General features: G+C 50.6%; 1 protein-coding gene across 2 annotated transcripts in view; it reads right to left on the reverse strand.

Annotated features, from left to right (window-relative positions):
* Positions 1-8,921, reverse strand: part of syt7a (synaptotagmin VIIa) — a 58,995-nt gene extending 50,074 nt beyond the window's left edge. The window contains exon 1 of one of the 2 annotated variants that reach the window (XM_029154576.3): positions 8,680-8,921. In XM_029154576.3, the coding sequence (XP_029010409.1) occupies positions 8,680-8,713 (34 nt within the window). In that variant the 5' untranslated portion in view covers positions 8,714-8,921. The remainder of the gene's footprint in view (positions 1-8,679) is intronic. The other variant, XM_029154578.3, reaches the window with a different exon arrangement.
* Between the last annotated feature and the right edge of the window lie 2,087 nt (positions 8,922-11,008).

The raw sequence follows: 11,008 nt of genomic DNA on the forward strand, positions 1-11,008 counted from the left end.
CAGCCCAATCTGGAGCGCCTCGGCTCCACTGAGTCCAGGGGCTGAGCTCTTTAGCTCTCTGCCGCGCATGCACAATCGCCCTGCATCCAATTCATCGCGTCCTTCCAGCTGCACCGGTTCGCGCCGCCGTCGGGGGTAGAACGCAGCACGATGAGCCTCAGCGCACGTGAGACGCCCCGGGAACGGAGCGCAGCAGCAAAAACGCTCGTCCTGATCGTTTCTGGAGATTGAGTGGGAGAGGGAGAACAATAGTCTCCCCTCTGTTGGCATCAGTCATTCCATCTTTTGAATGGGGTCAGCGTTGCTTTTCCATTTCCTAATCGGCGATGTGAATTCATATTTGTGTTAAGACACGCGGGAGTGTGCATTTCTTTTGCGCGTCCCTCCTGCACAGGCTCATTACTCCCTGCTCATCCTCCTCCTCCTCCTCCTGCCCTCCGTGCTCCCTCCATCCCATTTTCCACTGGGAGCTCGAAACAAGAGGTGCCAATTTCAAAATGCTTGATTTGCCCAAATGACAGGACACACCTGAAGCAGATGTGAAGCACAACAGCTGCGTCCACTGAAAGGTTTTTTTTAAATTCACCAAATGAAAGACATACATTAGGATCTGTCTATTATTGTCACGGTTCTGGTGAAAGTGCGAAAAGACTTTGTGTAACCTCTCCCCACACACGCACACACACACACACACACACACACACACACACACACACACACACACACACACACACACACAACCACTGTGCTGGATTCTATTCCTGACCCAGCCTCCCTCTGCTTCGTCCTGCAGAACAATAGCTCTCTTCTCCGTCGTCCACGGCATCCGCGTGTTTTCTAACAACTCCCGATGAGGCCGCGATGCGAGAGCAGCTCTAATGGACGAGCGCCCGTTGCCGTCTTTGGCATTTTAACCCTCCGTCGCGGGGGAGTCGGGGCCGACGGGGGAGTCGGGGGCCGGACGGCCGATCCGTCAGGTGTTGTGGCTGCGGATCAGTGAGTGGACTTAATCCGGGCAGAGGGCGTACCGACGGTATAGCTGGGTAGATGGGCGAACGAAGGGGAAATATCTGCGCCCGCTGGTGGCCAGTGAAGCAGGGTAATAGGGAGATGAGACAGAGGAAAAGAAGCGCTACGGCGGCCAAGTTGGGGAGATGGCACTCACACAGCCCAATCTGTCAGTCTGACTACCTTGCCAGATACAGGGTGGCTCACACAAAATCACACATTTTTTTGCTAAATACCAAGAGACAGTGCAGCTACACACACACACACACACACAGGCACCCAGATTAATGCTGGAGCACACACGCGCCGAGTGCAGGAACAGGCTGTACCCAAGCAAACAGCACGATACTGTACCTCTGCTCCACAAACGTGGACTTCTTAAGAAAACGCCTTCCCGCATTCCAACATAAATCAGCTCCTGTACGCCGTCAACACCAGCAGTAAAAATACACTGAGTGGCTGCTGAATTAACAAAAGGCACGTCTGCACCGTGCACCGAAGGCGACCGGGACCTCCTTCCTGCTTTAACCAGCTTCACCTGCAGCCTGACGCGCTGCCATTCCAGGCGTTTGGTTCCGAGGCCGTCTCCGCCCCGGTTTCCTGTCTGCGTTCATTCTAACGGCTGCTCGGCGTATTAATACACGTTAAAGGTCGGTCAGGCTGCGGAGGAAGCGGCTCCGTGGGGTCCGTTTAAGGCGGGATAAAATGACAGCGTATAGCTGGCGGAATTCTTGGAACCCGTCATTAGACAAGCTATTACCCTTCTTCTGTGTGGAACCACGGCGTAGAAAGATTAATTACGCTTTGAAATGGTAATGATGTATGTCAACAAGATAATTTGCCAGGAATGGGCTGAGAGTCTTGGTGTGAATGTGACTGTGTGGCCACCGGAGACTTAAATGGAGGATTAGCGGCGATTTTAGGATGACAGAGCAGAAAGGGGACATTTTTCTAAAATGTGAAATGAAAATCGCGCAAGCGGAGCGTGAACACGTTAGGACTGTAAAACAACGGGGGATGCGTGCGGGATGCAAGGTGGGGGGAGGGGGGTGGGGGAGACTTGCTCATGGGCTGAACTCCTGACCTTCCGCAAACAAAGTCAGCGTTCGTTCCACAGGAGATAACATCACGGAGCGCGAGCCACCTCGCATCCCTCGCATCAGCACCCCGCTGCTCCCAAACGCTATGGCAACCGATCGCATCGCTCCACTCCCCTGGGTGTGACATGCAAATGGGGCCGGTGTGTTTGAGAGCAGCGATCGCGTTACCAAGTGACTCCTGCGATACGCGAAACCAGGGCGCTCTCCTCTCGCCACAGCCCCCGTTCCCACAGGCTGGATCCCAGAGTGACAAGCGGCGCGTCCCATCATGCCACCGTCCCCGTCTTCGTCGCCCATCGAGCGCACGTACTCTGGGGGGGATTAGTCGCGTCTTAGCAGCAAAGTGGCTCTGTTCTGGAGCACAGAGGAAGGCGCTGACTGTAGGTGGTGGTGGCGCTTCGTTCTCAAACGCTCCCGGCGAAACGCACCGCGGAGCCGCAGCCGAGGTCACGCAGTGGTGAGGGGGGGGGGCGAGAGAGGGGGGAGGGGGCGAGAGCGGCGCGGAGAACGGGAGAGAGAGGCTGCAGAGCCCCGGACGGTTGCGTAACAGCGTGCGTGGGGACGACCGGCGCGAGCGCTCATCACGCCGGTCGCACGCGTGACGGGAGAGGAGAGCGCGGCGTCTTCATGTGCCGCCGTCCGCACACGCACACGCAGGCGTGCACGGCCTCCTCTCCTCTGCGTGACCTTGACTGGCTAGCGCTCCGGGCCTTGTTCTGCGCTGCCTCTCTTTCACTCGCTCCATCCTTTCATGCTCCACTCCATCGTCCGCCTCTCTGCCTCTTGCTTTCTACAACCCCCCCCCCCCCTCCTCTCACCAACCAGCTGATGTTGGAATTGTGCCTTTTCTCCTCATCCCCCAAGACACAGATGAGAAAGGAACAGAGAAATGAGAAGCCAAACACCACCACCACCACCTACACCACCACCACTTCCTCCTCTGCAGTCGAGCCAGCTGAGAGAGTCCGCCGCAAAAATAACTCCAGCTCTGTGGAGCTGCATCAACAAGTCAGCTGGACTGTGTCAGATGTCTTCAAAACAAGGCTTCCAGAGTTGATCTACTAATCCAACGTCAGATCAGAAACTATTATCCAACATTAAAAAGACTTTATTCACCCATGATGTTCATAAAAGGATAGAGACTCATCTCTTTTTTGGTTCTTTACAACTTCGCTTCCTCTGCAGCATCAATTTGTTTGATTCAAAACGTCATTAGCCTTTGCTCCGATCAGCTGATACGACTTCCCGCTCTCAGACGAACAGCGAAGCCGCAGGTTTAAAGCCGCGTTTCGTTGCAGGTGTTCCCACAAAAGCATCCTATTTCCCCCGCCGCCGCCGGCGCTCCTGCTCCATCCTGTTCCTTCGGCGCCGCTGATCCTGGATTTTAGCTCACAACATCCATCTGTGTGTACAATAAAGCGGAGCCGCTCACCGTTTGACTAACCATTCAAAGCTAAACAAAAGCTAAATCAACTTAAGCCCAGATGACGGTGTGATTTATTAAATGTCAAACAGGCTGATGAAGCTCTGCACAATTACACCATTCTCATGCCGGCGTGTGTACGTTACACTTTTAAAGGTCTTCGTTTGATTGTGTTCAACAGTGTGATGAAGCTAATGTGTTCACGTTCGCTGTAAAATATGACATTTTCATCTCCCCTCCATCTAACATCAATGTTGCCTTTTGACAGCATAATGGAATAGCTCACGGGGCTTTATGCTTTCTGATATGAGGAAGGAAAGCACAGGGAATTATGCTCTTTTTAAGTTTGCACACAGCGACGCGGACTTGTTGGTCGCTAACGCTAAGCTCCCAGCGTTCCTCCCTGCATCCGCCTCTTTTTCAATTCATCTTCCTGGCATGGTCATTACAGGACTGCCACAGCAATCCCCTCGAATAATTTCTCATCCCACATTAGTCAAACAGCCATGAAGAAGACGAACATCATCAATTTCAACAGGGCAATAATAACAGAGAGGTGAGGGACTCGCAGCCACCCGCCGACTTACACTTCATTCCTTGTTAAAGACAGGGGCAGCAAAGTCCTCGCGTTTTCCATTCCATTTCCCGAACAGTTAAAAGCCTTTGATGGCTGCCGAGGAGTGTCACACGGCACGGGCCCAGTACACGGAGACCTGTCAGAGCCCTGGCGTGATGACGGCCCTGCCATTCAGAGCTAGGGCCCCACTGAACGGGCCCCGCACCACGGAGGAGCGGAGCTGTCGCCTCAGGTGCGAAGGTCGTGGGCCCACGTCTGAAGCCGGTTGCTTCACGGGCAGCGGAGGGGGCGCCTGCAGCCATGACAGGCAGGCACGGCCACGCTTTGAGCCAAACGCTAATGTCAGCACGTTAACATGCTGACATGACGATGTCGAGCGGGTATGTTGTTCATCATGTTCACGATCTCATTAGGCATGTCAGAAATGAACACATGAACTACGTCTGTTAAGGTTAATGCAGCACAGGACATGATGGGGTGGAGCCACCGTAACCAGGAGCAACTGTGACCAACTGTGTTTTACTTGTGTAACATTAATACACCGTAGCGTTCGTTCTCATTAAATCACAGTACTCTCTTAAACTTTACTGTGGAACCTTTTTAAGTTGCTGATTTATCTGTAAAGGGGCCAAAGATAAGCTCCAGCTGACAGGCTCTCTACTGTAAGTGCAGGCTTCACGTGCCAACTTTCAGTCATTTAGATTAGTAGAGCTGGCAGCACGTTTGGACTCCGGCCCTACACCGAGGCCAGCATCCTAAATCAATAGTGATGGTGTGACTATATATCAGAATTAAGTGGTGGATAGTGTAGACTGCCAAAACCTCACATCATATATATTTTGGCCAGTACACTGAAAGCAATATTATAAAATATAATAACATTACGACCCCATCTAGCCCTTTGTTGTTTACTGAGAACAAAAGCACCACAGGCTGCATGCGGAGGACTGTGGTGTAAATACAGGACGTGGCGCTTAGGAGAACAGCACCAGATCAAGCCTGTGTTTTCTCAGGGACTATTTCATCACTTGCACGGCTAATGTAAAAATAGGAGCTATTAGAGTGTCACACTCTCCCCGACAATTTCTCTCTTTCTCTCATAAGTAACTCTCCCTTCAAATATGAATAACTGGCCACTTAACGCCACATGTTCTATAGAGGATAAAACCAGCATTTGTCCGCTAATTAAATGAGGAGAGATTTACAGCAGGTATCCATGACATGTGCATACAGTACTGTATATATACACGGTACCTTTTTTATTATACAACATGACCTATAAGACAAAAAAACGTCCAGTTTTTGGTAACTCAATGGAAATCCTGGATGAGCTGGTGCACTGAGTAGAAGAAAAGCAGCCAACAAGCGCTCAAGGTTGGATGTGTTCACATGGACCAACGCTGCTCCACCTCCACAGAATCTGTCTCACCGAGCCACTGCTTGATGTCAGTTCCACAGATCAGAGTGATTACATGAATAATCCATGGGGTCCGTCAACCACAGGCCCCCGCTGCCCCCAACGTCTCCCCAAATCTAACCTTTAGCAGGACAGTTGTCCCCTGGTGCGATCGATCAACAAGGCTAAAAGCTCCCACCCAACAACTCCGTTACATCAGTTCATCAACGGCCGCGAAGCTGGAGAACGGCTGCAATTCTCCCTTCAGCTGGGATGTTTAAAGGGTGCAGAGTGAACCTCCCCGTTGTGTGGCACGGACTCACACAGGCTGGGATGATATTCTAGTAGCGTGTGGGGTGACGACGCCGCCTGGTTGACAGATTTTTCACACTTGCTGGTGGTTGAAAAGAAGAATAGCACGCTATCATGTGCAAAGCCACAAAAAAGCCCAATCCAGTGATATAAATTATACTGGTGCTTCAGCTTTCTAATTAATTAACTGAAAAGAGAAAAATTAGACAGTTAGCATAATTATCATTAATTAAAATACAGCTGGCACCAATGTAGGAAACAATTAGTCAATACAGAGCCACAAAAAAGAATCTACTTTTAATAATAGAGTAATCACTTAAGCTATTTTGTTGGAAAAAATGATCAGGAAAGAATTTGCTGATTCCAGCTTTTTATGGACATTTTGCGGTCCGGCGTAAAAACACAGTGAATTTCTTTGGGTTTTGTTCTGTCATTTGGCAAAAAAAATCTGATTATCACGATGGACTCCACGATCTTGTATCATTATAGAATAAAAAAAATATCAGGAAATAGATCGGTTAATAGCAAATATTAGCAACAACCCTAAAAAGATGTTAATATTCATTACAATAATTATTAACCTTAAATCAACTACAATTATTCAACCCTGGCAGAAAATCGAACTCCCCTCTTTATCCGTCCAGTTGCTCTGCTTTATTTTTAGGTATTATTTATTATTGTCGCCATAATGAAAAAGGGCTTGTTGTGTGTTGGTTTTACCGTCTGAACATCCCCAGTTGTCTGTTGATGACCCACAATTAAACCCTACAGGAGCTCCCACTGTTGTATCTGGAGCATCACCAACTAGTCTAAATAGCTGAATGTTCAGTGAGTATAAATAAGGAGCCACTGAGGCATCAGCGGCAACAACAGGACCCCAGCGTTTAACCCAATCTATTACTTTTCAGTATCTGTGATGCTGGTGTGACTGATCAGCGCGTTTGTCCACACCCTCTCTTCAAATCCTCCGTGGCCGTGATCGATGCGCCCCCGGTTCTCCCCCTCCACCTTCAGGCGCCGCGTGGATTTCGAGGCCACGGCGCTGCGGCGAGGGAACACCCGGCAGGAGGGAGCGTCGACAGAAGGCGTGTCAATCAACCATCAGGCTTCCTCCCTTTAAAAAAGTGGGGCCGACGCGCCGGCGGCCGTCCCGCTCGCAACTTCACGACTCCATTTGCAGTCCATTAATCCCTGGAAACAGCCTTTGATATGAATCTGGGTCGAACGACCACCGAGTCGAACAACAGTTTACAGGCACATCACTGAGAGGCGACGTCTGCCTTATTACTTCATCTCCTCACGCCCATTGTCTCCCTCCCCACCTGACATCTGCTACTAACCCACATTAGGCCTGGATCACCGAGTCCCACACACTATAGAGTACGCGGCGCTCCAGAAACGTCCCTTTGAATCTGTCTTTGACCTTCAGCGGGCGCAGAGGTATCCACGGCAGCAGCAGCAGCGCCAGCGCGCGCTTTCAACTAGAGGTTGTCATTTTTCTGGCGTGCTCAGAGGACCCGTGTACGTCTGCGCTCGTTGGACCTCGCAGGGAAACGTTCGCCATCTCAGTCCGGACTGTGGGAACTGGCTAATTTGCATAAAGGGACGGATGATGATTATTTCTGCAGGCTTCTAGTCAGAAAGCAAAACACTTACATGTAAGAGATCGGCCTGAGCTGAATTAGAATAAGACGCTCACATGTGTTTCTCCATTTCGGAAAGCAAGAAATGATCAATGATCATTAACTTTAGTAAAACTCTCCTGGAATTGATCATTTTTTGAAGTGACACTTAGATAATTCGACCAAACTAGCAGCAACATGGGCTCATGACCTGTGCTTCCCAACACACGCTGCCTCAGACTGTATTCATACGCGTCCTGATGCTCCACATTTTTTTTGGCTGATGTGAAGCTGAGAGCTGTATTTTCATCCCTTCGTTCTGGATGCTTTGTGTCCTTCGAGGTCAAAGGTGCGAAGCGTCGTCCTTCCTCCTAAACGCCCTTAAAACTTAACGCAGCCGTTTGTGAGCGCACGTCCACAGACGCACAGCACCGTGTCGTCCGTGTGTGGTGAGATCACATTATCTGAAAACAGAGGGCTGAGGAAGGAGAGGAGAGACAGGCGAGGGCTCCTCCCACCCTGGCTTCTCGCTCCTCTCCCCCCTCCCTCCCCCCCCTCCCCTCCCCGTAGCGCTCCTCGCTAGCAGCAGGTGTTATTCTCCCAGAACCCGAACATTTAGCTGGTAATTAGCATCACCCCGTAGCCCCGGACACCTCTCGCTGCCGCGCGGCGGCGGCGGCGGCGCGGGACGCGAGCCGAGCGCGTTTCCGGGCGTCCGACGGGAGGAGGAATCACGCCTCGACCACACGTGGGAGCGATCGGTCGAAAACGCCTCCCGTGTGGCCCCTTCACCCCCGTTTACCAACAAGCTGCGGCAGCCCCGAGAATGAGCCACGCCGGACGTGACTGTAGCCACAGGCTTTGACCTTGTGTTACGCTGCCCTTAAGTGGACGCTGTAAAGATGCCCCACGACCACGCGACCGCACGCGCGCCGGTGACATTACGCAGACGCCAAAGCGGCTCCGACCACAACAGGTTCACGCTTGATCGTTGGCGGCGCTGGATGCGGGACGGGGCTCGTGATGAGCATCCTCCGAGGAGGCAATTAACTGGCCCGAGATTACATAATGACAGCCCGCACTTCCCAGCAGCGTCCGCGGACCGAGGCACGCGGACGCGGCGGCTGGAGCGTGTGTGCCCGCGCGTGCCCTCCGTCAACGCGTCACCTCAACGAGGAAAAACACCTTGAAGCCGTCGGGATGCGCTCCGCCAAGAGTGGCACATCTTAACACGCTCTTACCTTTGCTGTTGTCCTCCTCCCTGTTCACATACATGGCTGTTGCTTCACTTGGAGGCAGATGCGACGGCGCTGTCTGTCTGGGCTATTTCTGCGGGTAACTCCTCTGGCGTGTGCCGCGAACTCCGCTGATGCGCTTGTGTAGTAGTGGCCGCGGTTTTATTGTTGAGTTGCTCCTCAAACAGCCTCTCCTCTCCTCCTAGTGGATAGGTAGGCTAAGCACTTCCACACTCTCTATCTATCTCCCTCCCTCCCTCTCTCTCTCCCTCCCTCTCTCTCTCTCTCTCTCTAATAACCAACGCTTCACTGTGGCTCAGAGGACAAAATGGGGCAAAGTGACTTTTGCAGATGTGTTAAGGAGTCTTTGCCTCCTCCTCCACGCGTAACTCTGGTATTTGATCCACTTGTGCTCTCATGAAATAAATAGTAACATTAAAAATATAATAATTAATCCCCAGGTTAATAAGACAGACATTTACATGTCTGTAGACAGCACAAATAAACGTCATTAGAATAACAGCGCCCTTTAATGGGTCAGGTTGTAAAGCCTGTTTCTAGGTCACTATACATTGACGAGGAGCAGAACCCATCTGGCTCTGTCACATGCTCCACCTGCCGCACGTCCTCATCCCTATAGACCCTATACAGCTGGGAGTCCGATGGGCTCGCGTTCAGGATGCTGCACATTTACCGGCCCATAATAATAAGCGCAGGGCCGAGATTAAGTGCTCTCCAGAAATAATTGGATGTGTCCACCAGCAGCTCCGGACGCCCGGTGATGTAGCTGTCACGCAAACATTCTCCTAATTACACGCAGAAATGAGATGTAGATTATTTTACCGCTCGATATTCCGGCTCCCTTACGTCACGCATGCAGAATGCAGCAAGTGGAAGGGGAACAATTTGTCCCTGACCTTGACTCAGTCCTAAAATAAAAATCCAGCGAGAAGTCAATTTAAAACAATTCCTTCCTCTCTTTTTTTCATCTTCTTCTTGGAGCAAGTTTCTAATTTGTGACAGGAATTCTTGCAGGAGTAACCGGTCGACGCGTAATAAAATAAATGGGACAGGCTGTGACAGTTATTAAAACTACAGCATTAAACCAAGGTGACGACGTCGCCACTGGGTAACGATGGTTAAAGCAGACTCTGTGTAATTAATGCACGATATTCAAATGGAAAGCGTTTCAGCGCGAGCTCATCGACTAATAACATTTGACCTGAAATCCCAACAACGCGTCCACGCGGTCCGTAATGTTTTCATTGTGCTTCACATTAGAGGCTCTGAGTGCTTAAGCAATAACTATTCAGGTTCTCCTTACAAGCCTGCAAAATAGAAAGCTAATATCCCATTCAGTCGCGGGGCTGTGATATCGCAGATTACATTTCAATAGGATATGAGCAGAGCTGCAGATGCAAATGCTGCGAGCGCTTGCGTTGCCACAACAGTTCGCTTGCGTTCTGCCAATGGAGCTGGGAAGGTCGTTTCCTCACAGCGTCCTGCAGTGATTTCCATTTGATTGTGTTTTGTTTTTGCACCGCGCTCCGTGCTATTTGCACACTATTGAGAATCTTTTGCCATTTGTTAGGAGAATTCTCTGCAGACTAATTTGACCACGGACTATTCCCGGGTTCCCCCTCCCACGCTCCCAGCATCATTGTGCCTGTCACTGATGCATCCGTCTCCACTGGTATCTATAAATACCCCCTTCAAAAACCTGATTCCCATTGATTTAGTGACCTATATACACATCACCACCGTCCCCTGCCTTCCTCCTACTCCTGTTCCTTCCATCGATGGTCCTTTACTGTCTTCACCTCCTGATTTCCCCCTCACTTCCACCATTTCTTCCCTGAAGCTTAACTCAGAGTGCTGAACCTTCTCCTCAGCATCCTTCCCCTCTTGCCTGAACATATAATGGGCTAATAATAGTTCATAGTGGAAGCTTAAGTCATGACACATGAAAGGGATTTGAATGAGCATAAGAACAGTGGCGGCTGCTCGTTTTCACAGCTCTGTCTTGTCATTGTGGTAAACTGAACCTTGGGCTAATCTCCTGTGGGTGTAAACACTGGAGTAGATAGTGTGATGAAAGAGACACAACATTCAATACCGAATTTGACTCTTACCGGAATTAGACCTTGATGTAAACAGGCAAGTAGGGCAGCAGCTAATGTGTGTGTGTGTGTGTGTGTGTGTGTGTGTGTGTGTGAGGAGGGGGGGGGGGGTTATATGAAGGTACTATGATGTAATTATACTGCAGGATGCTGCAAAACAGCACCTTGGTAACTAATACTATAAGCACTCATGTTGAATACACAGTAGGGAGGCG

This window comes from Betta splendens, chromosome 6, assembly GCF_900634795.4.
Source record: "Betta splendens chromosome 6, fBetSpl5.4, whole genome shotgun sequence".
Taxonomy (NCBI): domain Eukaryota; kingdom Metazoa; phylum Chordata; class Actinopteri; order Anabantiformes; family Osphronemidae; genus Betta; species Betta splendens.